Source organism: Suricata suricatta, chromosome 2, assembly GCF_006229205.1.
Source record: "Suricata suricatta isolate VVHF042 chromosome 2, meerkat_22Aug2017_6uvM2_HiC, whole genome shotgun sequence".
Taxonomy (NCBI): Eukaryota; Metazoa; Chordata; class Mammalia; order Carnivora; family Herpestidae; genus Suricata; species Suricata suricatta.
Window position 1 is genome coordinate 87,067,299 of NC_043701.1, and position 25,875 is coordinate 87,093,173.

Genomic DNA, 25,875 nt, shown 5'->3' on the forward strand with positions numbered 1-25,875 from the left:
TTCTGCCTTTCATAACTCCAGAGATGAAATTTGTCCTATTTCTTTTTAGTTTGGATTAACACAAATAAAGCCCAGTCTTTCCAAGAAAGGAGCAATTTCATATATAATGTAAGTACTGCAGGATCTTGGGATGTATTATAAAGAGAATCTGTGAATGATACATCCTCTGTTATGATTCTCAACTAGCAAGGCCAATATCCAATTGTGCCTTTACTACATGTAAAAGGTTCAGAGCAAAACTATTTAAAAAAAATTTTTTTTAATGTTTTATTTTATTTTTGATACAGGGAGAGACAGAGCATGAGACGGGGAGGGGCAGAGAGAGAAGGAGACACAGAACCGGAAGCAGGCTCCAGGCTCTGAGCTAGCTGTCAGCACAGAGCCTGGCGCGGGGCTCGAACCCACGAACGTGAGATCTGACCTGAGCCGAAGTCAGAGGCTTAGATGACTGAGCCACCCAGGTGCCCCAGAGCAAAACTATTTTAAAAATCCCTTTTTCTCAATTGAACCAGAAAAGTAAACACATGAACAAAAGCAATTAATATTCATTTTGGCATATAATAACGGCAAGGCCTCATGCTAGGATGTGTTTTACATATATGCTCCTTAGGCCTTTGCAGAGGAAAGGAACAAGGAGGGAGAGAATGAAGGTGATGAGACATAGAGAAGAATCTGAAATGAAGCTCTATGAATGAGATGTGCAGGAAGTCATCCTCTGACCGAGGGTTTTCTCCTTCTTAAAAATATTTCTAAATGAGACAATCAGCAAATGTACCCAGACCTCTGGTAGAATTATATTATGGATGTAATACTAAAATTTAAAAGGGGAAAAACACTATGCCCTTCTCAGAAGCTTAAAATCGTGGGAAGTTGGCATATTCATGAAGTGATTGTAAAATAATAGGATTATATGTAGTCAAGTGGCAAATTAAAAATACAGTATAAGAAGGCTATCAGCTTTGGGTGAAGAGAGATCACTGAAGTCTTACAGTTTGAAAAATATGATGTGAAGTGGGAGGAGATATTTGGAGAGTTTGGGGACATTGGCTAAAAGGATTTTGATGCAGAAAATCGAGGAGCACCAAGAAAAAAGGAGCAATGATGTCAACTGGTCTCTGTTACAACAGACAGGAAATCTTCAGCTTTGAGAAAGTTCTTGTGTATAAACAGACACAGCTATGATGAATATAAAAAAATGCGAAATTGTAAAGAAGTACATCAAATGCACATACAAATATGGATGGCTACTCTGAGTTCTTGAGTTGTGTTCACTATACATTTTTTTTCCCGTAGATATCTTTACCCAATAAGAAGCATTTTTAGTGGATTCCAGTTTAATAATATAACAATATGGATCCTGTATTTTGAGTGGATTTTTGTGCGCAATAAACAGGGAAACCTTTCCAAGATGAATCTGTTGTCATGGCTTCCTTTTCCCACAGCTATTCTCCCTGGTTTATTTCCCTTTTTATTGCCCATTGCTTTTAGAAGGAATAAATATTAATGAGTTCCACAGTGTAGTTTGTACTCCTCCGTTAAGACTGGTGAGAGTAGCTACTCCCTACTGAGCAATCATCAGCAAGGCAGGCAATAGCCAGCCACAAACCATTTCTTTTACGTTCTTAGAGAGCAGGCGTGTGCCATGGGAAAAAAAAATGCTATTCATTCACCAGTGTGCATCTCGGAGTGCTTGTTTCACAATTCCTTCTGGTGCTATCATTCATCTACAACGGACTCGGAGAAATAAGTGCTTAAGGGCTACAAAAAGCACATGTACTACAGTCACTTGACAGTGTGAGGTTACGTGACATTTTATCCACCATCTTTCTTTCATTAATGGAAGGACCTTTACTAACAGCTATGGCTTCATTCCATCTGGGGTTACCGGGCTGCAGTAAGATGAAACAGTATCTGAGAGTGTTAGGTGTTCTTCCTCTCCAATTTCCTAGCTTAACTGTTGGCAAGATATAGCGGTTTTCTAAAGATTTGTAGCTCAGTAACCTAAAGCTAGGGCTTGATGAGTGAAAGTAAGACCAATATTAGAACTGGAAGTTCTACTTCACTTCTGAGGATATGTCCTCAGACTGGGACTTTGTCCCAGTCACTCTGTCCTCGCAAGTCTGACCTCAGAAGTGTGGAAAGCCTGTTTTCTGGACATACATACCTTTGTCTCTGTGTCTCATCTTAAAGTACTAATTGTCTGTGGGTCTAACAATGGCAAATTTACTGGGAAGCCCATAAATCTTAAGGTTCAGGTCCTCTCTTGCACAGTCCCCTTCTGAGACCTTGGCAGAGATCTTGGTGATTTTGTATTTAGAATATTTCTTTTTCTTTTTTTTTTAAATAATAAGTGCCCCTTAAATTATATAAGCTTTTGGGCTCAGAAAACCTGGAGCTTCCCTGACCCTATCCTACCCTCTTATGTAGCTTTAGAAAGCCTTTAAAAAAAGCTCTAATCAGTTTTATAGTAAAATAAACAGTGATTATAATCACAATGGTGCTTATAAAATAGAGGGAGATTCCTAAACTCATTCCAGACTTAACAGAATCTATCTCAGGGGATAATATCCAGGATATTTTGCATTTTCTTAAAGCATCCAAGTGATATTTAAACCACATTCTGAGGATATATATGTCCTAGAAAAATAATTCACCCAGTGAATAAGGGTAAAGGTTCTTTATTGAGGATGGACCATGGTTGGAATGTACTTTCAGAGCTTAACTGAAGTCTCAAATTGGTATATCTATACAAGTTTCTCCGTAGCCTTGTGAAGGGTCAGTTCTGAAAATCCAGTAAACAAAACTATAGTGAAAGGCTACTATCAGACTATAAGCCCCCTGAAGACAGGGATCAATTCTGCTTTAAAAAAAAATTCTATCTTCAATATCTAAATCAGTGATGCAATTTAATAATTGTTCAATAAGTATTTATTGAGTGAATGAAGGAATGTCATGTGAGATATCCACATTTGTGGCACTTCATCAATCAGATTGTGATTGATATTCAGAAGAGTAATTTTTGGGAGAACAGACACAGGAAGAATATAACATTAAATCACTGATTCCAAATGTTTGTTCCCCACATGTAGCAGTTAATCATTATAGGAACCACATAATTAACATATTGTCTTAATAAATTCAATCAATATTGTCACTGTCATCACATCATCATCATTAGTACTGTTTTCTTTTAGACTGAGCATTTGGGACTTAAATTTTGAAATTTGTAAGTATTCCATTAGATTTCATACCTCTGTAGACATTCCAGTGTTTCTAGACTTTTAACATCTTTTTGTGTCAAAATTTATTTTCCAATGATGTATCCTTATTAGCTTAATATTACTCACATATTTTATCACCACACCATCTAGGACTTTGTTCAAGACACCAACATAGGTATTAATACATTTTATCTTCTCTACGTAATAATTCCTTTGTCATTATTATCTTTGCCTGGTAATAATGCCCATGTTATTCATCTCTCCCATTAGAAAACTAGGAAAAATGCATGACAAAAAGGGAGATAGGATTGAAATATAGGTACTCATGAATTTTCAATGTTTCTCTCCTTCAATTTTAAAAGTTTGCAATCACATTCAAGCTTCATTGAACAATATCACTTTAGCAACATAATTTCTATTGAGTTTTATGTTCCAGGAGCTTATCCTTCACTCTAAAAATACTAGAGAAGACTCTGGACATTTTTTGATTATCCAAGAAAAATTTCCATCAAATGTCATTTTAATTGATTAAATCATTCAATCTTCTTAACAGTTTTGACATCGCACACATACATATTTTAAGTCAATCTCATGATATTTCCTTGATAAAATAAACATTTCAGCTGTACTTTATATATAAATAAGGCATTATTGCCTGAGAAATACATAATGTGTCACTTGTGTGTTTACATATTTTCCAGCAATGGTGAATGTCTGGACTGATGACTCTACGTACACTTTTAGTTTGATAATTATAAACACTCATAATACAGTTGGTTGTCCTCATAGATGCAGGAATAATTAAAATAATTTTCTGTAATAGTTTGACTTTGAGATATAAAAGTCATATTTCTAGGTTTTTAGTCTTCTTCATCTGGTCATCTAATTAGATCATCTCAAAGAAAAAATGTTTTCTCTTATTTAGCACTTTGTGTTGCATTGATTGAGTTTTTAGTTCCTTGTATTTCTTCTGTTGGATGGGGAAATACATATTATATACTATGATACAAGTATAATAATAATTATATTTTATTTTGATAATTATTCTTAATATCTGCAACATGCATAATGACTTTACCATATATAAGGGGGTTCAAATCTCTCTCCTTTCCCAAACAATATACTCCTTATCATTTCCTCCTGTCTTAGATTACTGTTGCTCATTAAGAATACAGTTTTAGCCATGTATTAGTATTGTTTCATTATATCCATACTTATTTAAGTTACCTAGATGTTTATCAAGTGCTTTGCACATCTTGAATTCTTCTCTTGCTGGTTTCAATTTCCTTCATCTTAAGCATTTTCATTTAGGAATTTTTCAGTGATGGTTTAATAGAGGTAAACTTTTTCCCTTCTGTCTTAATTTTGCCCATAGTTTTTAATGGTAGGTAGTTTTTAACAGTTGGAAAAATAATTCTAAATTGACACTGATTTCCCTCTTAGTACTTTTAACATGTCATTTTGGTTATTTCTTTTTTTGCAACTGTTGAGAATTTCACTGTTGATTTATTAATTTCTTTTTAGTTAATTTTTGTCTCTTTATCCTTTTACTTTGTCCTTACACAACTCCTTGATAGTTGATGAACTGGAATCTCACTACTCTATATTTAAGTGTATCATTATCCTGCTTGGAAACTATCTCTACTGATCCTGTACATTTGTCTATCATCAAATCGAGAAAATTCTCTCATCTTTCCTCTTCCTTTTAACATTCTGAACCTTCTTCTTTAATTCTGTATGGCTTACCTTACTTACCTTATTCTGATTTCCTATTTTCAGTGTTACATTGTGAATAACTCCCTTACATCTGTCTTGAGTTTATTACTGTTTAGCTCAATCTGTCTAATCTACCTATTTCCAATAAAAGCACTTTTCAATTGTAGAATTTCTTTTTCATTTTTTTAAAAACAATCTGGTCTTTTTTTATTGGAACTCATTATATTTAATGTTTTAATTTTCCCTTTACATCTTAAGTCCTAGCATATATCTTTTATGGTCTCTATGTGCTATTTCCAGTATTTCCAACATTGCGAGTCTAATCTTAATGTTTGTGAGGTATTTTAAATCCTGTTTAAAATGGGCTATTTTTTCCTTGTGTAGTCAGTCTGCAGCTTTGAATGGTACATTTTATCTGGGGAAACGCTGTGCCTAAGGTTAAAGTATTCCTGTCTTCACAGTTTTTGCTTTCGCTATGTTACGCAACCCAGTAGTACCACTTGCCTGATGCTATTTCTTTCTTTCTTTTTTTCTTTAATGTTTATTCATTTTTGAGAGACAGAGAGAGACAGAGTGTGACCTGGGGGAGGGACAGAGAAAGAGGGAGGCACAGAATCTAAGGCAGGCTCCAGTCTCTAAGCTTTTAGCACAGAGCCCAACGTGGGGCTTGAACCTATGATCTCTGAGATCATGATCTGAGCCAGAGTTGGACATTCAGCCAACTGAGCCATCCAGGCACCCCTGCCTGATGCTATTTCTTGTATTAATTTCTCAGTTTGTGGTATTTAAAATCATAGAAGTATCATTAATTTGAAACTTAATTCATTAGTATGAGTACAGGCACTTACTTGGAATTCTTAGGAGAGGATTGTTCTTGCCCTGACCTCAAACTAAGGCTGAGACTCACCTGCTTTCTTGTTCTCTCCCTCTGTCGGTAAGCTGAGTTCACTCATCTGCTGCAGCTATCACCCTTTGAGGCTGAAAGAGTAATGCAGTTTTTCTGCTTGTACTCTCTTTCTCTGGCTAAAAGTTTTACATCACAGTTTATTGGCTTCACTCCTTCTCAATTCCTGTAGCATGTAACCCTCCTTCTCCAGGTGCCATTACTACCCAGGCTACCACCAAAAGCATCAGCTCAACCTTCCTGGTTTGTTCTGAAAAATCATTAAGTTAATCAAGACCTCAGTTCTGCTCTTAAAAGCATTTAAAGCAATACTGTATCCTGTCTCGCTGGCTGTTTTGTAAGGGATGATTTTCAGCTTTTCTAATCTGTCATATTGCTGGAAATGGAACAGAGGAGTCATTTAATGGGTATTTTTAGGCAAGTAAAGTTAAGTAATGTGCATAAGGAAAGAAGGCCAAGCAGTAAAGAAAATGAGCTTTCTTGATTATTTGCATAGGCTTCTTTTGAAAGTAGCTTTAAGATAAAATTCAGAAGAGTTTTTAAAGCTTTGCATGTAACTAGAAAAGAGAATAAGATATATAAAAATGTATTCGCTTGAATGAGTGTCCAAACTGAAGCACAGTGCATGGATTTTGACTCTTTTCATTTGATCTACGTACTAGATCATGTTTCCTTTATTCCAAGTCAGAGGCATGAATAATCATTTATTCAGGGATGAAGGGTGTGTGTGAATATAGCCCCTTGCTAAAATCAAGAGTTTTTAAAAGTATTTTTGAAATGTTCAAGAAATGATTTTCAGACAAACTGTAAGAGTACTTATATACCATTCACAAAGGGGAGAGTAAACATGTCACACAACCACTCTTTATTAAATTTCAACTAAGTTAAAGGTATTATAAACCCTCTTTTCATGATTACATGGCTTCCAAGCAGCCTATGCACGCACACACACACTCACACACACACTCACACTCACTCATTCACTCACATATTGCTTTTTTTGGTTGGGTACTACCCGATATCTCATTATTAAGCTCTTCCTGTACTAAAAATTCTAAGTTACCTTGGGGGTAGACCACTGACCAACTTACTCCAATTCCCAGCATTTAAGTTTTTATTAGCCTCTATCCTGTTGGCTCATACCTCTTGGTATCTCGTTTCTATTGTGTAATCTACTCATCACAAATTCCATAGGGTTAACAGCCCTTCTCTCCCAAATAATACCCTAGAAGTAATTTCCAAGAAATATCTGATTCTTTTTAGGGATTTCCTATGTTTTAATTATCCTATAATTATATCACAGTGCTTTTCACATCCCCCGCATCTGTGAAAGCTGCCTCCAAAAGGCAGCCATGATGTGATTTTGTTCCTGATTCATTTTTAATTGAGATTAGTAGAGGGGCTGCTGGGTGGCTCAGTAGGTTAAGCGTTGGACTTCAGCTCAGGTCATGATCTCACAGTTCGTGAGCTTGAACCCTGCATCGGGCTCTGTGCTGGCAGCTGTCACCCCCTCCCTCTGCCCCTACCTACTTCTCTTTCTCTTTCAAAAAGAAACATTTAAAAAGTTTTAAGAAAGGTTAGTATAGCAGAAAGTGGTGTACTTAGAAATAGGATAACTTATAAAAAGTGCTCATAGTGTCAATTTATCTCAACAGAAGCATTCATAACCAAATTTTATATATCTGTGTATATTAACTATGGTATCCTAATGATATTTTTTAAGATGGTAAATTTTAAGGTCCTTTTATGTTCTTCTATAATTTTAATATCTATGTAATGATGCTATAGAAAGTCAATAAACATGAAAGCACTTGTATCTCAGGGGTCTGCTTGGACACATTTCTAGACGCATATAGAGCAAAAGTAGACCACAGTGTTTCCTAGGTGACTTAAGAATTATATGAGGAAACGAAACGAGAATGTCTGATACACATTTCTGATCAAAATCGCATGTAATATGTTCTCACCTACCTGTTATTTCAAAAGTGATGGATAGGAAAGGTGCAGCACTAGACCTCGATGTACTCTGATATTTACTTTCTGAAATAACAGGGAAATAACACCGTAAGCATTGTCTCCTGTTTGTTTTTTTCAAAATAGCTTCGATTAAAGTGGAAGCTGTAGATAAACGGCTATAATTATAAATAATGTGCATTCCATTTAGAGATGGTGACCATTTTATTCTCCTTATTTCTTTTCAGAACATGGGAAATTATTAACTCTTTCATCTTTCTGTCTACCCTTTCACAGTTCAACCATCCTTTCTTCCATTCATCTTTCCATCAATCCTCCAAACTTTCTCCTGGCTTATCTTATTACATGTCATCACACAGGCTCATTATCCAGACTGTTTATCTTAATAGCCTCAAATCCCACACATGTTATCCAGATTTCATTGTGGATTTTTTATAATGTATTTTCTACAAAAGAGTGTTCCAATGTTTCCTGTAATATAAATCACAAAAGTTTCATGGTGCTTTAGAACCAATACTCTTGGTTTCCTTCATTAAAAAACATGTTCAGTCTGTATTAAAAGAAATAATGTCTTGAATTATATGGTTAAAATCTACTTTCATTTTACTTTGAGCTCTTTAAAAAATCAATTCATGTTTGCGTATCCAATGATCAGCAACATTTTCATCAGCTTTCTAGCTCCTGCTAACCTCCCCGTGGGCAAGGCCTCTTCCTGTCATAACCTCATAAGAGTAAATTTCATGTCAGCATAAGCTGAACACTGTTCAGAGCCTACTGGAATTCTGCTCAGCCAGCTCAGCAGAAACTGCCCAGGGTTCTACCATGAACTCTTCTCAGGAGAAAACTTGTCAAACCTTTTTTCTAAAGACGTAGAAATTTTGCTCCCCTGAATACTGTAGGGCAGAGGCTGTCAAGATTGGGAGAGTTACCTATGGCCTGCAGCAATACATGAATAAAATATGGATGGTCTCCAATATCAAGTAGATATATTTTTCCTATCATCTAAAGGTACTATCCAAAACTTTATAAATATTCTGGTGGTATAATTCAATGGATACAGACAAGGTGTGAAGTTGTAAATATAATACATTATACTTTGTGACTACTTTAATAATACATATCTTGATTTTCTGGAAATTAAATATATTAGCTGCAGGGAGGAGAAGCTGTCTATTAACAGCAGTGAATACACCAAAGTATCAAGTGATGTAATGTGGCCCCGTCCTTGTGGTGAGGTGGACATTGCCATTCCTCTGTGGGATGTGATGTGCCGAGATAATAAAGGAATTGCATATGTGAACTGCATATCACTTGTTTTTAGTATTTTCCTATCAGGAACTTTTATTCTGAGTTAAAGTATTTTACTTTAGGTTAAGGTATCTTTCATAGCTTGGTTACATGTGAAAAGAAGACATTTATTCACAGTATGCATGGCACAAACCTGTAAACACAACAGTGTAGGCTGTGTTCTTCGGATTAAGTGCAATAGGAATTCTTCTTGGAGCAGGTTGTTCATGGTTATACGATCAGGATTACTTTAGATCAGTACCCTTGGGAGTTATTTCGATGACTTTCCCTCTCTTTATAAAGTAAGCTTTCATTCTTTGGTATTTATTGAAGGAAAATAGAATGTGAACAATCCTCACAGCCCTCAGTCTAATTATCCTCCATTCACACTTATGTATAGACTTTACACGTCACCCTTGGGATGCTGGCATATTGAATAAGTTTCCTAGTAGGAAATGGTAAGTGCTTGTGGGGGGAAATTATTATAGTCTAAGTTCTGAGAGAGAAAAAAAAGCTGCAACTTTTAAAGAGGATTAACTATTTTTACAAAGATTATATAAGGCTTATTAGTATTCTTGGTATTTGAAATGAAATGACACATTTCCAAGATTTTCATGTAATACACATATATGATTAACATTAATTGTAGGCAAATTGATTATTTCCATATCCATGGATCTTTGCTTTGGCATTTGCTTTACTCCACAGATGCATCTTAACGATGATGTTCTTTTTGTTTTCTCTGTGACTTTTATTTTTGGTGCTCTGCCATGCTTTTATAGTGATTGGGAGACTCTGTGGCAAAATGGTTTAAAAAAATACCCAGTTGCAATTCAGAATTCTGAAGGATCTCTTGAAAGTAACAGTCCACAGGACATAATTGACATTCAGAAAGTAAAATCTGATCTACCTCTAGCAATGAAATTATACTACTCTGAAAGGACTGCTATAATAAATCCACCTAATAGTGTTAAAAATGTGGCCATTAAAATGGCCAAGAAAATATTAATGTACTAACATTACATGTTTTATGCTACTTCCTTACAACCTCAACAAACATTAGTAGTAAAATGTATCCCTAGGCTAGATTCCTAAATGAGTTGGTTGACATGCTATGTAAAGTTAGTGGATACAAAACAATTAAATTTTGCAAGCTGCAAATGCAGAACTTTAGTGCTTATTTTTCATGAATTGCTGGTCACTGTGCCACTCATTTTAGGAGGAGGCAGAGGAGTCCTGTCTTCTTTTTATATTATTCTTTAAGGTTTTATTTATTTTTGAAAATGAAACAAACAGACAGAGACAGACAGCATGAGCAGGGGAGGGGCAGAAAGAGAGGGAGACACAGAATCCGAAGACAGGCTCCAGGCTCAGAGCTGTCAACAGAGTCCGACGCGAGGCTTGAACCCATGAACCGTGAGATTGTGATTTGAGCCAAAGTCAGATGCTTAACCAACTGAGCCACCCAGGCGCCCCTGTTTTGTTTTTTTAAACACCCATTTCTCTTGGTTGTTTCTCTTCTCTTCTGGGCATCCTTCATCAGATTTCTTCTCTGAAAATTCTCCTGTTTTGGGTCTTTATCCTGATTCTTTTCCCTTTCCAACCAGTATATTTGCTGATAAATACTACCCTGTCCTATTTACAACTTGCCAAATACAACATACTCATCTTTCTTCGCAAGATTGCTCATTTGCTTTGCTGTTCTTCACCCTTGGGTTTCCATACATGTTGTCTGTTTGGAATAAAGTTCTTTCATTCCTGACCCACTTACCGTATGGGACGTGTGTGTCATTGCTCAGCTCTAGTTCTACTTCCGCTCTGTTTCTATGATACCCCTACAGCTATTCTGAAACTCAAGGCATAATGGATTTCATACTGTATTCTAACCATTGGTTTGTGTGCCTTCATGATTACCATGAGCACTTTCCTGACACAAGTTGTGTATTGGTATTTCCATCCATACCACCTCACACAGTTTTTGAAACTCTGTTGGCAACTAATATGTATTTATTTAATGGACTAATGATAGGAATCCTGTTCTCCCTTAGGAAGAGGGAAGGTAAGAAGGTCTGCTTATAACATTGCTTAAAAATATTCATATTTATAGGGAGTTAAGAGCAATTAATTGAATACAAACTTAATCCAATAATGATTAGAATTTAATTAATGATTGAATTATTAATATACAATAATATATACTATTAGCCTTGACCCTCTTGGACTCATTTATCCTTTTGCACACTTATCACATCTGGTCCTCAAATTGAGATTTAAATAACAAGAAAGATTCTAAGACAGGTTTTCCAAATCAAAGGGTTTAATCAAGGGTTTTTAAAAAAGTCATGCCACTACTATATTTTTAATGCTTACTTATTTATCTTGAGAGAGAGAGCATGAGCGGTGGAGGCACAGAGAGAGACAGAGAGAGTGAGAATCCCCATCAGGCTCCATCCTGTCAGTGCAGAGCCAGACATGAGGCTCGACCTCCTGAACCCATGAGGTCAGGACCTAAACCAAAATCAAGAGTGGGCTGCTTAGCTGGCTGAGCTACCTATTTTTTTTTTTTTTTACTGTAGTGGTACTGTGTACTTATTCTGCATTCATTTCATTTAAATTCAAATTGAAAATTTCACTTGATACTGTAATCAACCTACTATTTTTTAACCATATTATAAATAGCAGAAGGGGTTGCCCAATTTACAAGCAGATTTTACATCTTATACAAGGAAACTCTGGGCTTTAAAATAAATGACCATTCTATGTGTATACTTACAGGACACTGTAGTTATATTTATAATTAATTACAACTGCTAAATTTTGACTCAGAGTCTGCAGTCAGAATATTTAAAAGACTTGTCAGTAAATCAGAACTCACCAGGGACAGAATTGGATTATTATTATTTTTTACAACCAAAATTTAAATTACTGGTCACCGTGGTGGGTATCAGCCATGATGTGAAGAGAGTTATGGCTACTCATGTTCCAGATAGCTGTTTCCATCTATCTCCCTGCAGGAGAACTCCATGCTCAGTATTCACCGTAAGTTGTAAAGAAGAAGACAGTTTACCTTCTCTGTCCTTGTGGTTGTTTAAGTGCGAGAGGAGGTTTTCATTGGTCTGCACGCAGTATACCTCTCGTGTCTGGACCCCTCCTCCGCAAAGGGCCGTCTGGTTGCCCCGCCTCTTGTCCTGCTGGCTGAGCAAAGGATCCACTCGGCACTCAGACCACTCCGTAGTTCTCCAGCCATACCTAAAGGAAGAAAATGCTGGCAGTGGCAGCCATGTTTATTCAAAAAACTGCTCTGCTCTTCTTAGATATATTTTTTGTTTAAAAAATTAACCTAAAACACCACTTTCCTCCAGTCAATCACAGACTACCACATCTATGTGCAGATTCAGGTTCAATTTCTTCTCCTCTATCCTCAGCACTGCTCCATGTAAAGAGGGTTAAATTTAGGATGATCCTGTTTTAATTGCAATTACTGGAAGTTGCCTATAAATATTTTATGAAAAGAGAGCATAATGCTGAAAACATAAAATTTTATGTCCAATTAAGCTGAACTCAGGCTTGCCCTTTCTTGATGCTTATAAACAAAGGAGGATTGAATCTGAGAATGGAAAACATTCTAAATGACGATCAACCCAAACATTTGTTTTGCCCTTAATCAATGCATGAAAATTGCAACTTCACAGTGGATCAAGATTATAAGTGTGTTTTAGGATTAAAGAATACAATAATTCAGAGTTTTCTTTTTTTGTCAAGAACGAGTGTTTTTCTGTAGCAGTGAGAATCCCTGATGAGTGCCTGATGAATGTTGAAAAGAGCTGACGTTTCTAATCAGTGAAGCACAGGAAAGATGATCTGTGGTTCAAAATGAAAGCTCCAATCAACATTAGGATGTGAACGGAATGCAGGGGGCTTGTCAGACCAACACGTGCTTTAAAGAGATAGCCAGGAACCATTTCCCGATGCCACTACAGATAAAAAGTGATGGCATTTCCCCACCTCACGGAAAATGGATATTCTGAAAGCACAATGAAAATGGCTCATGTAGCAACTTCATGTCACTTTAACTAAGACTCCTCCTTGGTAATCAGATTAACAGCCAGCACAGGTTTAAATGGATGTGCTAATGTTCATCTGCATTAGACAAAAATGGGCCTTCAGATGTCTGATCTAGGTGCTTTGCTTTGTCGATAGTAAAGTTTCATGACAGTAAACCTGACCTATACATTCATTTTTCATTTTTAAAAGTGGGTGAGAACAGGTGCAGAACTGGGGCATCAAGGAACAACACTCCTGACATATGTTTATAAAGGAAGAACAGCTCTCAGGTAAATGAAAAAAAAAACCACAGATAATTGATGCCTTGAGCCAGAGGGTGGGGAGGGGGGTGTCAAGGAAAGTGAAACCAAACAAGTCATTCACTGAGGGAGTTAAAATAAAAATTTCACTTCTTACAGAATGGAGTCCCAAAACAGAATGTTTCTTTTAGGACAGTGTTTGTAAAATGATATTTTATTTTTTCACACTTGGAATTTGTAACAATCACTATTTTTCAGCACACTAATCAGTTAAAATCAGATGGGTATGTGAACAAGCACACTGGGGAGACATCACAACAGAAGCTGCTGTCTGTTATTTACTCACGTGGCGCAGGGGACAACTGTGTCTCCTGGAGACGCACATGGTTCTCTTTCTTCGAGTTCTGGACACTCCTTCTCGCTGCCAATAGGAAACTGCCTAATGACCCGTGTCCTGACACGAGTGCCTTTCGGGGACGCCGCGTCGTGGCACAAGCTGGAGCAGGGACTCCATTCTGACCACTCTGACACCTGGCACTCTTTGGTAATCACACAGGACTGGAAGGTCATTGGCAGCTTCTCTTGTCCGCAGAAACTGCAAAAGAACATTGGGATTCTCATCACAGGCTAATGAGCAGTTACAAACTTTGTCTTCTACACTCCAGAGCAAAATAAGCTCGGACATTTTTATTTCTACTTGGAGCTACAATTCTAATTTCATTGAAAATATATCAACATTTATGATGTGTAAAAGCAGTTAGACTCAAAGCTAACATTTGCATTTTCTCCTATTTTGTAAGAGTTGTTAAGCTGTTCATAGGAAATAGAAAAATAAAGGGACTAAACAAAATTAACTGAAACTAAGTTTACCTTATTGTTTGTTTCACTCATTCCAGATTTGTTTTAATTTAGGAAATGAGGAACCAAAAACAGTTAACATATAATTTTCATTGTTTAGTGATTTAAATAAACATGCCTCACTAACGTAATACAATATTGTTTTAACAGGAAAAAAAACCCTAAATATAAGCTTAATATTATTTAAAAGAATTTTTTAAACATTTATTTATTTTTTGAGAGACAGCATAGAGCCTGATGTGGGGCTCAAACCCATGAACCATGAGATCATTACCTGAGCTGAAGTTGGACGCTCAACTGACTGAGCCAATCAGGCACCCCACAAGGTTACCATTATTTTTAATATCATTTGGAATTTTAGCTATCACAACTGTATACTTACTCAAGAACATTGGCTTTTGTAGTTCACACTTTAATATACAATAAACATATGGGTATCTTAATTAAATACATCATAAGCATTAGAAATACAAATCTATTTATATATTACAGAATGTGCACTAAATAGATGTCTCATATTTTACATCAGTAAAGTATTTATATTCAAACTTTTATCTCTCTACTCTTATTTGAATTAGATGTTGGATTCTAAATTGTAACATATACATATGAAGATGAAGATGATGTTATGAATGTCAATGACTATGAGCATATGCACTTTGAGTGGTTTTCCTGGAACTGGATGGCCTTGTGGTGATTCTTAGTTGAACTCTTGCCTATTCTCAATAACCAATAGTACATGTTTACAAGACATAGGCAGCCTGTCGCCACGACAGAGCCATCTGTTCCAGTGGGAGAATGCACCGATAATTCTGTCTTGTCATTCAGGTACTATATTTAACTATGGTAATTAACCAGACCGAGAGGCGGGTCCATTTTAATGTAACAACTCACATTCAATCTTCTTGATTCTACTGGCATGTGCACGAAAATTGCATTCCTAGGAGACAATTAGAGCTCAAAGCATCAAAGTCAATTTGTCTGAGCTGAGAGGTCTGGGAAGAAGAATCATCCGAGAATAGTGGTAGAAGAGCTCTCTGAGTCAGCTCTGTTTCTCTTCTAACAACAGAGAAGATTGAAACCCAATTTTTACTCAAATGGCAGGTACGGGATATTTATGATACACTGGGTACAACACTAGCTACAGAGCAAAACTTCCTCTGTGATGAGTAAGTTTTCATTCTTGTATTTATGAGTTCATTCACAAAAGTCAGGCAAACTGATAACCAAATCTTGACCTCTAATACCTCTCTTTACAGACTTCTGCATAATTTCCTCTTAGATACAATTCTTGAGACTTTCTTGAGACTGTTTTCATATTAACATGTATATATTATCCTCTATGTATACTAAGTTCATGTTTCATGTACAGGCAGAGGGATTAACAATTTCTTTTAATCCTTTGTAGAGAATTTGACCACCAGTTAACTGAGGCAGTTATTTGGTTGCCCTGGAAATCTGATAAAAGTTGAGAAGTCAGCTATGTTACTAGATTGTATTATTTATGATAAAAATACCTCTTTGGATAAATTCCATCTGCACTGGAGAAACTACAAATACCTGATAGAAAGCCACAATTTTGAACTTCCCTGAATGTGGTAACTCTAGGGACAAGGCTTCTGTGTTTATAGGGACCTTGCAGGCTATGACAATGGGGTTGCTTCAAGAGATATCAGCTTCTTGGGGTCATGAGACTTTTAAGCCAGGACAGCTCTTGGGCTTGTCTGATGTAGAACTTTTCTTCCATTTGAGCTGTGCTTCATGGATTTCTAGAAAAATTTCCTCATCTGGAATATCTGATCTACAATCATGTCAAGTTCCTATTCTATATCCTTCAAAAGCAGACTTGATGCCAAACGTGGCCTATGGTATAATCTTGTGAGTCTTATATATGTGCAGCCTAAGTTTAATACTTCACTTGATTTTTCCAACAATCCTTTTATGGGGGTACCATTCTTATTTCCATTTTACAGGGAAGAAGTCTCCAAAAGGTTAGGAAACATGTTCAAGATTGTCTACCTAGCAATTAGGCTAAATTTTAAGCTTGGATTTTAAAAAATCAGAGCACACTTTTTCCTACTTCTCACAATTTAAACTGCAAATCTTAGTTTGCTAAGGCAAATTCTTTAGCTGAGACCAATACCAAAGTTACTGTCTAGCTGTGAATCAATTAGTATCACTGGTTCACTCTTCCAGGATTTGTACCATCCATGCACTTTGTAAATGTGCTACTTGTCCTAAGGAGGAATTAGTGATTATAAAAAATCCACAACAAATACATTTTCCTGTAAAGTGTTAATTTTCAGAACAGATCCAAAATGTAAGAAATGAGCGGCATAAACATAAAAACATTTTAAAGTTATATTATGTTAATATGTGACAATATATTACCTATGAATCGATCTATTATCTTTCTTGTAATTTTCCAATACCCCAAACAATTATTTCAACACACGCGTATTAAGTAACTCTACTTAATATTGGGCTTTGGATAAACAAAGACAAGATTAGAATAAGTAGCAAGCACATAATTCCACTTGGAGAGGCACAGAAGGTTATCTGAAGTAGTAGGTCACTATGGTGGATTTTAAACAACGTATCAGAATTTGTCAGATTGAGATAAAGACAATTTATGGAGTTGTGAAATAAAAGAGTTACTTGTTGGTTGGTTGGTGGGGGAAAATAGAGATGTTTTTCCTTGGCCTCAATATAAGGAGTTTGTGTTGTACAGAGGATATAAGAGTGAAATAGAAGCCTAGGCTGGATCAAGGGCAGTTAGGTAGACCAGAAAAGTAATTCTGTGGGTGAGAGCATCACTGAAAGATTTGCAGCAAAAAGGACATGGTATTTGCATTTTATGTAAATTTTGATGGTGATGTAGAGGGTAGGATATTAGGACATAAGATGCAGTAAGACTATGATAATGATGATGATGTCATTGATATAATGCATATATCAATAAATAAAAACATATATTGAGTGCTTACTACATGCCAGACACTGTCCAACCTAACATATGTGCTCATGAACATGAGATTAACTTTCCTTGAATGTCTACTATGAGCTTTGTCCTGTGTTGAACTTTGCTTAAAACATCTAATGTAATCTTCAAAATTACTCTGTAAGGTGGAAAGCATTTTTTTTTTGTTTATTTGTTTAAGATAAGGAAATAAAATCTAAATGTCTCCTCAGGGTCTAGAAAATAACAGAATGGGGATTCCAACTAAATCTTTCTTCTAATGAAGTTTAGGAAGGGCTCAACAAAGATAATGGTAAACAAAATTGAAAGGAGCTACCAAGTATAAGAAAAGAGGTGGTAGAAATCATGCAACCTGATGGATAGTTGAAAGGGTTAAAAGAGGAGGAGTCATTAAATAACTTGGAAGTTTCTAACTCTGATGATCTGGGGAGCAGCACTCTGTTTCTTTGAAATGGAGAACATGGAATGAGAAGCATGTTTTCTGGCAGTTGGTAAATGAGTTTAACATGAATGTCTTGATTTGATATGGAGAATTCCAGGATATATCCAAGAGGCAGAAATGTTCAGGAGGAAGATTGAGAATTAAAGGTCATGGTTTACTTGAAAGTTCTAGATGGCTTGTATAATTGTAATAATCACGAGTGTATCACAGTTGAAAGTCAAGGCAACAGGAGTATCTGAGGGGGGCTCACATGGGAGCTCATGTTAGGCCTTTGTAAGCCCATTTTTTGACTGTTAGTGAGACTAAGCAGGGTCACCAAAGATCCATGGTTACTAGTCATGCAGCGACCATTCTGTACCATTCTCTCCTTTATTCGGCCACATAAACAGTTGATTCTAAGAACTCAGGACACCCATACACTTTGGTTCATTATGGTTTTCATGAGAACATGCCCCTCTGGGAAAGTCAAAGGCATGGGCTGTGCTTCTGCAAGGGTGGCCTGGTGGAAGTAATGATGGTCACTGTGACAGTTTCCTTTCATTTACATGATACATTCAGGATAGCCCACATGGCCAAGGCTTAATGGAACAAAAGCGGGCTTTGAGACAGAAGCAAATGCTATTTAGTATACCTTGTACCAGATAGAAAGTAATCAGATAAATATTGAAAAAATGAAAAAGTGGAGAGCATAATTCAGTATTTGTCTTTAAAGAGACTTCATTAAGAGAGGACAGAACACAGAAATTTCTGACAGTTACTTTCAAACTCTGATTATCCACATCCTTAACATTTTAAATTTCATGTCAAGGTTAAAACTGATAAATTAGAAATTTCTTTTTAATTTTAGACAGAGAGAGAGAGTATGTGTGTGTGCATGATCAAAGGAGATGGGCAGATGGAGAGAGAGAATCTTAAGCAGGCTCCAGGCTAAGGATGCTAAGTCCCCCTGATGTGAGACATGACTCAATGACTTTGCAATCATGACCTGAGCCAAAACCAAGATTTAGACGTTCAACCAACTGAGCCACCCAGGCACCACTAGAAATTTTTGATAATTCAATTTATTCAAGTTAAACAAAAATAGAATGCAATCAGATTTCACATCTTTTTTTTCCCTAAATTTATTTCTGAAGCCCATTTAATAATCATAAGATCTGTGAAAACATACCTTCTTTCTGAAGGTAGCCTCATTCATCTCCTAAAATACCACTATAATTTTTTAGCTTCCTAAATAGAAACTTCCTAAGACGCTCATTTTCTTAGGATCAAATCCCAAGTTTCATTTCTGGTAACCAAAGTTCTCCATTATCTGTTACTGCTTCCTCCCCCCTCCCCCGGGTTGTCACTTAGCCAGAATGAACTTTCAGTCCTGCTCCCCAAGAGCCTGCAGCTCTGTCCACTGTCCTCAGTGAATCCAGACATGAGTAGCCCAGTTCTTCTGCTATTTTTGTCTACACTATTTGCCATTGAGAATTCCATCTCCCATCGTCTTTGCTTCTCCAAAGTAAACTCGCTCAAAATCTAGATAGTATGGCCATAATGCTCAGGAAAAGTAAGCATGTATGGCTTGAAGCACCTCTGTCCCAAACAGTACCATGTGAAAGTTGTTCTTTCTCATGAGAAGCAGATAAAATTATAGACTGAAAATATGACATCATAAACTATTAGCAAGAGATATGTGTCCCTTACAAATAAGTAGGTTGAATATCTACATTGAGGGGCCAAAAATGTGGTGCCCTATTTTAATGCCTTTCTCTCTTAATAGATAAATAAAAATGAACAAAGAAACAACCTTTTCCCCTTTTTGTTTCTACTAAGGCCAAAACAAACAAACAAAAAAACAAAACCAAGAAAACAAAAGAGAAAAAAAAGTTATGGTTGGATGTCCCCGTGGCTCATTGTTTCTAATCCAGGGAAAGTAATAAAGTGGTCAGAATAGCTTCTCAATGTCTGCAACAACCTAACATCTGCAGTCTGAAGCCCTGGAGATGGAAACTGTTCCTGAAAGCTTAGCAGACTCTGGCATTTTGCTACTCAAAGTTAGGTCTGTGGACCAACCACTGTAATTAACTGGAAGCGTGTTCTGCGTGCACAATCTCAGACCCTCAGGCTGTTCTACAGAATCAGAATCAGTATGTTAACGACCTTCCTTGCTGATCTATGAGCACAAAAACATGGTGAGAACATTATCGGTCTCAAGCTGGTCTCAAGCGTATTCACCTAGCTATTCCAAAAATACAATCCATTCCATATGTATAGTTGACAAAACTTTATCAGTATAGTCCTTACTTCTTAGATATCAGAAACCGAATAGATCACACAATGAGAGTCATTACCAGATATTAGATGGTTTATAAAAATAATTCGATAAGCTGGAGGAGAAGGCATCTAAGGAAGCTCCAAGGACAACTTCCAAACCTCAGAATCACATTGCCATTCCTCTACTCCATAAAGCTACATTTGTGGCTATAGGAAACCACTTTTCTAGCACAAATTTCCCTGTGAAATGGGTACTTCTGTCTCATCCCAAGGAACTCAGTTCAGATTCTAAGCTCAGCCCTAGCACATTATTGGAGTCTAAGTCACATCCAGGCTGCAAGCAACTCTGGAAAATTTAGTTTTTTTGCCTTTGTAGGACAGAAAAATCCTACAAGAGCAGTGCTATTCAAAATGTGGTCGGCAGACAATATTTGTTAAGGGTATGCAATCATCAAAGCACAAGTGATAAAAGTAAGTACCCAGGCAATGTTGCAGCAATTTGAAGTTTGCAACACCCGAGCACATGATCTGTGGGTGTAATCTGATGAATAGTGTATAGGCCAGTTTTGTTAATGTAGAATTCTGTGGTGAGATGCATATGGCATAAGCTATATGTTAACCATATATAATAATACTGTGTTATTTGATCAGTAGTAAACACAAACAAAAACAAAAACCAGAAGCCAACATCTGATCCTTTTCTGTAGAGAGCTTGGGGAGCACCACATTGGAGAAGTGGGATGACTGATGAGCCAGCCCATCTGCGGTACCCTGTGAACTCAGTTTAATTCCTACTCCCTCACCAGACATGTAGAATGTGATGAGCTCATAGGACTTTTCAGAAACATAAATCATTTTGGCACTTAAGAATATATTATTTGTAAATAAGATTCATAGCAATATACCTTTTTTGGTTGTAGAATTAATCTATAAGCATTTATAATATCCTTACTGAATTGAAGAACACAGTTTCTTCCTGTCAAGATATATTAAATAACACTATTCGTATCATAGGAGAATTTTCTATATAAAGGATATTACTCTAAATCTTCTTGCAATATTAACAAGCATCCCAAATTTGGTAAAAAGAACAAATTACCATTTGGTGTTCATAGTAGATTAAGGTACCACTTTGGGTATATAAAGGAAAATGTATGTGTAGGCTTTATCCCCTCTTCCAACTGCATGGTCATGTATTTAATTTGATTAGGTGTGTTCTTCCAAGAATCAAAGTGGTTGTCCTGATACTGGCCAGCAAAATGTGAGGGTAACAGGACTTAAACCACATAGAGAGTATTACTGTAACTCTACTAACTATCTGAGAAACAAAAAAGGACAGGTTTTTCAAGATTGACACATTTCTCACATACACAAAGATAGCCATCAGCCCATTGACAGTTACGCCTCTAATCCCATCTCTTATGCTTACATATAAACAGATTTAATTTTAAAATTATATTCAGAGATGAGTATAAGAACATAATGCTCAGATATATTTATTTTTCCTACTAATCTTCTGTTTGCTTTTTCAGTGATAAAAATGAACAGGCCCAGAGGACTGCCCCGTTTTTCTGGGTCTTCAGTTTGTAGCAAGAGGGAAAATGCTATGCTCATTATCAAGGGACCTAAGACATTCCTAAAATGCTACCTTTAAGTGACATGACCCATCAGGTAGAGATTACTCTGCTTCACGACTTCCCACATAGGGAAATTACACTTTCCTAAAAGACCTCTCAGGTCTCTCTCTTCAATAAAATTCAAGACTCTTAAGGTTTCATAGCCTAATGAGTAGCCTAAATATATAGTGGCTTGTGTTTTCTGACTGAATCTTTAAAAAAGAGACTTCTATCTTTAACTATATTCAAGGTGCATTCTTTTTTAAACACAAAATTAGATTTCCTGTAATTTACCACTTATTTATCAGTTTGAATGAACAGTTTGCAAATTTTGAGCTAATTTCATTCTCTTAAGTGTGCCCTTTCCTTTACAAAATTCAGCAAGTTAGAAGCAATAGTTTTTATGGAAACAAAATGCACGCACAGTCAAACCACTTTCCTTATAAAGGCAGAGGTCTTTCCCTTTGCTTTGATGTTTGAAAATCTTTTGTTGAGCTGCAGGGGAATGTTGCCAAATGGTGTCACCTGCCAGCTGGAGTGATCATATGCTCCCTATTAAAGCTGAGGGCCATGCTGCTGGTCAGCAGCTGAATGTGAGGATATCAGCACAGCACGTATTTAGTAATGGGATAAACTGCTACAGCAATAAGGCCTCCCTGGAAGGCCGGTACATACATTTCCTATCCTCTCACACAGCAAGTGCTTTCATGCAGCTGCTTCCTTATCACTCATGCTGTTCCAGGTGGCGAACCACAGTGAAGCTTTGTGGCACAATCCCAAAGCCACCCCAAGTGAGAACGCTACATAGCTTTATGAGACAGGGTAAAAACCATCTACTAGACTTCTAAAATGGCGTTTCATGGCATGATTAATTCTGGCAATTCTTCTCATCCAAATCATTCTTTAATATTAAAGAATTTTTGGCTCTGTTTTTTAAAACTCAAACTAAACAAAGAAGGAAGAAAAATATAACCCCAGGGCTGTTTTAGGTATTATTTTGGGTTCTGCACCCAATTTCAACATGTGGAATAAACAGTTTCCCAGTACCAGTGAGCAATTCTTGGGCATGAGCAGGACGTTTGAGAATTCAACTCAACATGGACATTATCCACCTGGAGAGAGTGTCAGATTCCACAGATTAAGGGTTAAATCCTGCTTGGGGTGCCTGGGTGGCTCAGTGGGTTGGGCCTCTGACTTCAGTTCAGGTCATGATCTCATGTTTGTGGGCTCAAGCCCCGTGTCGGGCTCTGTTCTGACAGCTCAGAGCGTGGAGCCTGCTTTGGATTCTGTGTCTCCCTCTCTCTCTCTGCCCCTTCCCATCTCATGCTCTGTCTCTCTCTGTATCAAAAATAAGTAAAACATTAAAAATTAAAAATAAAGGGGTTGAATCCTGCTTGACTGGCCCCAGGCCCCTGCAGATGCCAGCTCCAAGTCCAGGTTATACAACAGTTGCACTTCTGACCAACCAGCTACAGACCAGAGGTTCCGAAGACTCGCTTCTTGGGTTTGACAGACCTTAGAGAAACATCTGATTTCCTAGATTACTAGTTTATTATAAAGGGATACAATCAGGAATAGACAGAAGAGCTGCGGAGGACAAGGCATGGATAAAGGGTGTGGAACTTCCATGCCCTCTCCAACCCCACCACACTTGTTCCACCCAGCACAGAAGCTTTCCAAACAGCATTCTTCTGGATTTTAATGGACATCTCATTACCTAGGTATGAATGATGAAACCACTGGCCATTCATGACTGATTTAATGTCCACTCTCCTAGGAGGGTTGGGGCGGGACTGCAATTCCCAACCCTCTAATCACTGGGTTGCCTTCAATAAAGACTAGCCTGCACCTCTAGCTGCTTCCAAATCTCACCTCATGAACATAATAAAGGCACCTTTCTCACTCTCAACATTTATGAAATTCCAAATGTTTTGATATCTGTAGGCCAGGAACTGTTGATGAAGACCAAATATATGTTTTTCTTATATATCACAGTATTGTGTATTGATTATTTAAGAGAAGTACCAAGTATCAATTCAAACATTGATTAACTGTCAAGTTTTATGACAAATGGAAGAGAGAGAGGAATCAAGTCAAATAAATCCAAGTTAAGGGACAGACGTTAAAGGCAAGAAAGCTTTGGGGCAGTGATCAGTGACTGGAAATTTTTTCTATGGTGCCTAAAACAGTGAATTCCATTAAGATTCACCTAACCTGGCCATTTTTCCACTGCTTAATCTGGTGGTCCCAGTGATTATTGAAACTAGTATAGCACCTAATCATAAAATGTAATGAATAATTCATAAAAACATAATAAAATCAATGCAATTATTCTAAAAGAATGCCAACTTTTCCTGCTTTTGATCACTGATTCTAGAATATTTCCCTGATCTTTTTCTCTTTTCTCTAAACTTTAACCCTCTGAGAAGAAAACCCATAACCCTAACTTCATAAAAAATAACTGTGGACAAATTATTATATATTTCAAATACAACAGCTGCCAAACTGAATTCAACATTTCCCCCCAAACTGGCTTGCTGCATCTTTTGCCCATTCCTTCCGATCCTTCACTGCCAACTCCACCCATGCCAATTTAGTGACAAGTTATCAAAAATCCTTACACAGAGCATACTTCCCAGTCATCTCTGGTCCCCATTTCCACTTTCACAGTCCTGAGCCATGCGTTGTCTTGTGATAGAAGAAGGAGGATCTGTCTTGTAAACACTATCCTGCTTTACCCTGTCAGATGACCTTCCTGACAAATTTTTATTTATCCAACTTATCACCTGCTCAAGAACTCACAAGGGCTGGCTTAGAGTTCACTTCGTCCAGTTGGAACCTTCCTTCTGACTTTCAAGGCCCTTCACACCATCCCTACCATCTTCCCAGGATAAGGGATACGGCAATGTAGCATGCCAATTACACCTGTCCATTTCTTTACAGCTCCTGGTTCGCTCTCATTTCTCTTAGCTATCTTAACCTTTCAAAGACCTGCTCAAGCCCACCACATTTTTAGTGAATACTGAATTTAATGACGGGGGGGGGGGGGACTTAAAATATTGAACTTAGATTAGCAAATGATGGGTTCAGAACTGAGGAAACTTATGTTAATAATATTTCATTGATAAGGAGACAGAGAGGGTCCCCAAGAAGAGCGGACCATCAGGATTGAGAAAGAGGGTGAAGTGGTTCAGATCAGGTAACATTTAAATAAGGGAAGAAATTCTGCTTCACACAGAGAAGGACTGTAAAAGCTTACTGTTGTTCAACATGGAGCTGCCTGAAAAGAGATGAGGTCTAAAAGGATGAAAGCGGGGTCTAGGCAAATGAGGGCTAAAGGGACTTTAGTGAGAGGTATGACTGGACCTCACCCCCAGTCCATCAGACACACCTATTTAGTCAATGATTTTTTAAATACTGAGGCCAATGTTCAGTTTTGCTTAGTTAAGTGTTCTGATGCTATCTGAGGGGGAGGGGTGCCATTTTTTTCCTCTGTTTATCTAGTGGCAGAAAAAAAGGAAACTGGCCTGAAGAGAGTGGAAAGACCTGCATACTTGCCCTTCTTTGTAACAAGATCTTGAACAAATCAGTGATTCTCTCCAAATCTCTCAATTAGAGGCAACAGCATTTGGCCGTTCTATTTTACAGCATAGCTGTGAGAATCATGTGAGTAACTGACATGAAACTACTTGAAAATGGTTAATTCCTACAAATGCTGGGTGTGAAGATGATAGCAAAGATTAGGCAAATAAACTTACATATTTGAATCTAACTTCCATATTACCTTTCTTCTCTGGAAGCTCCCTCAAGTTTCAACTGAAATGGTTACCTCTGCCGACACACAAGGAGACATGTGATTATTTACTATTTCTTGTTTATCTCTAATTTCTGCATGTATAATACTATTTTCTCCTTTACTGAACCTTAGCTTTTTTCAAATATTGGAGCTTAATTTTATTTATTCTTTTTTTTCTACTTTTGGGAAGAAACAGTGACATACACTCATTGATAAACTACATGGTGTAGGTCACCAAACAGGCAGAAATCATTGCCAATGTATCAATGAAGGCAGCGATGAGTATTTTATGGTCAAATGCTCTGCCCCTGTGATGAGTATTTTAAATGTAATAAATCTAGAGAAAAGGCTTTAAATGGGAAGATATAAAAAGTTCTTAAGAAATAGTACTTCAAAATATCCAACCCACTACTCAAAATCTCTTTAGTAACTTCTTTATGCAGTCTGTAGGATGAAGAACCCAATTTTCTTAGTTCTTTTCTACACTGAGAGAAATGGAAATGCTAAATCATTTAAAA

General features: G+C 37.0%; 1 protein-coding gene across 1 annotated transcript in view; it reads right to left on the bottom strand.

The window, feature by feature from the left end:
• Positions 1-25,875, bottom strand: part of THSD7A (thrombospondin type 1 domain containing 7A) — a 430,772-nt gene that overhangs the window by 196,903 nt on the left and 207,994 nt on the right. The window contains exons 3-4 of the mRNA XM_029929576.1: positions 13,753-14,001; positions 12,170-12,351 (exon numbers count right to left, since the gene is read on the bottom strand). Of these exons, the coding sequence (XP_029785436.1) occupies positions 12,170-12,351; positions 13,753-14,001 (431 nt within the window). The remainder of the gene's footprint in view (positions 1-12,169; positions 12,352-13,752; positions 14,002-25,875) is intronic.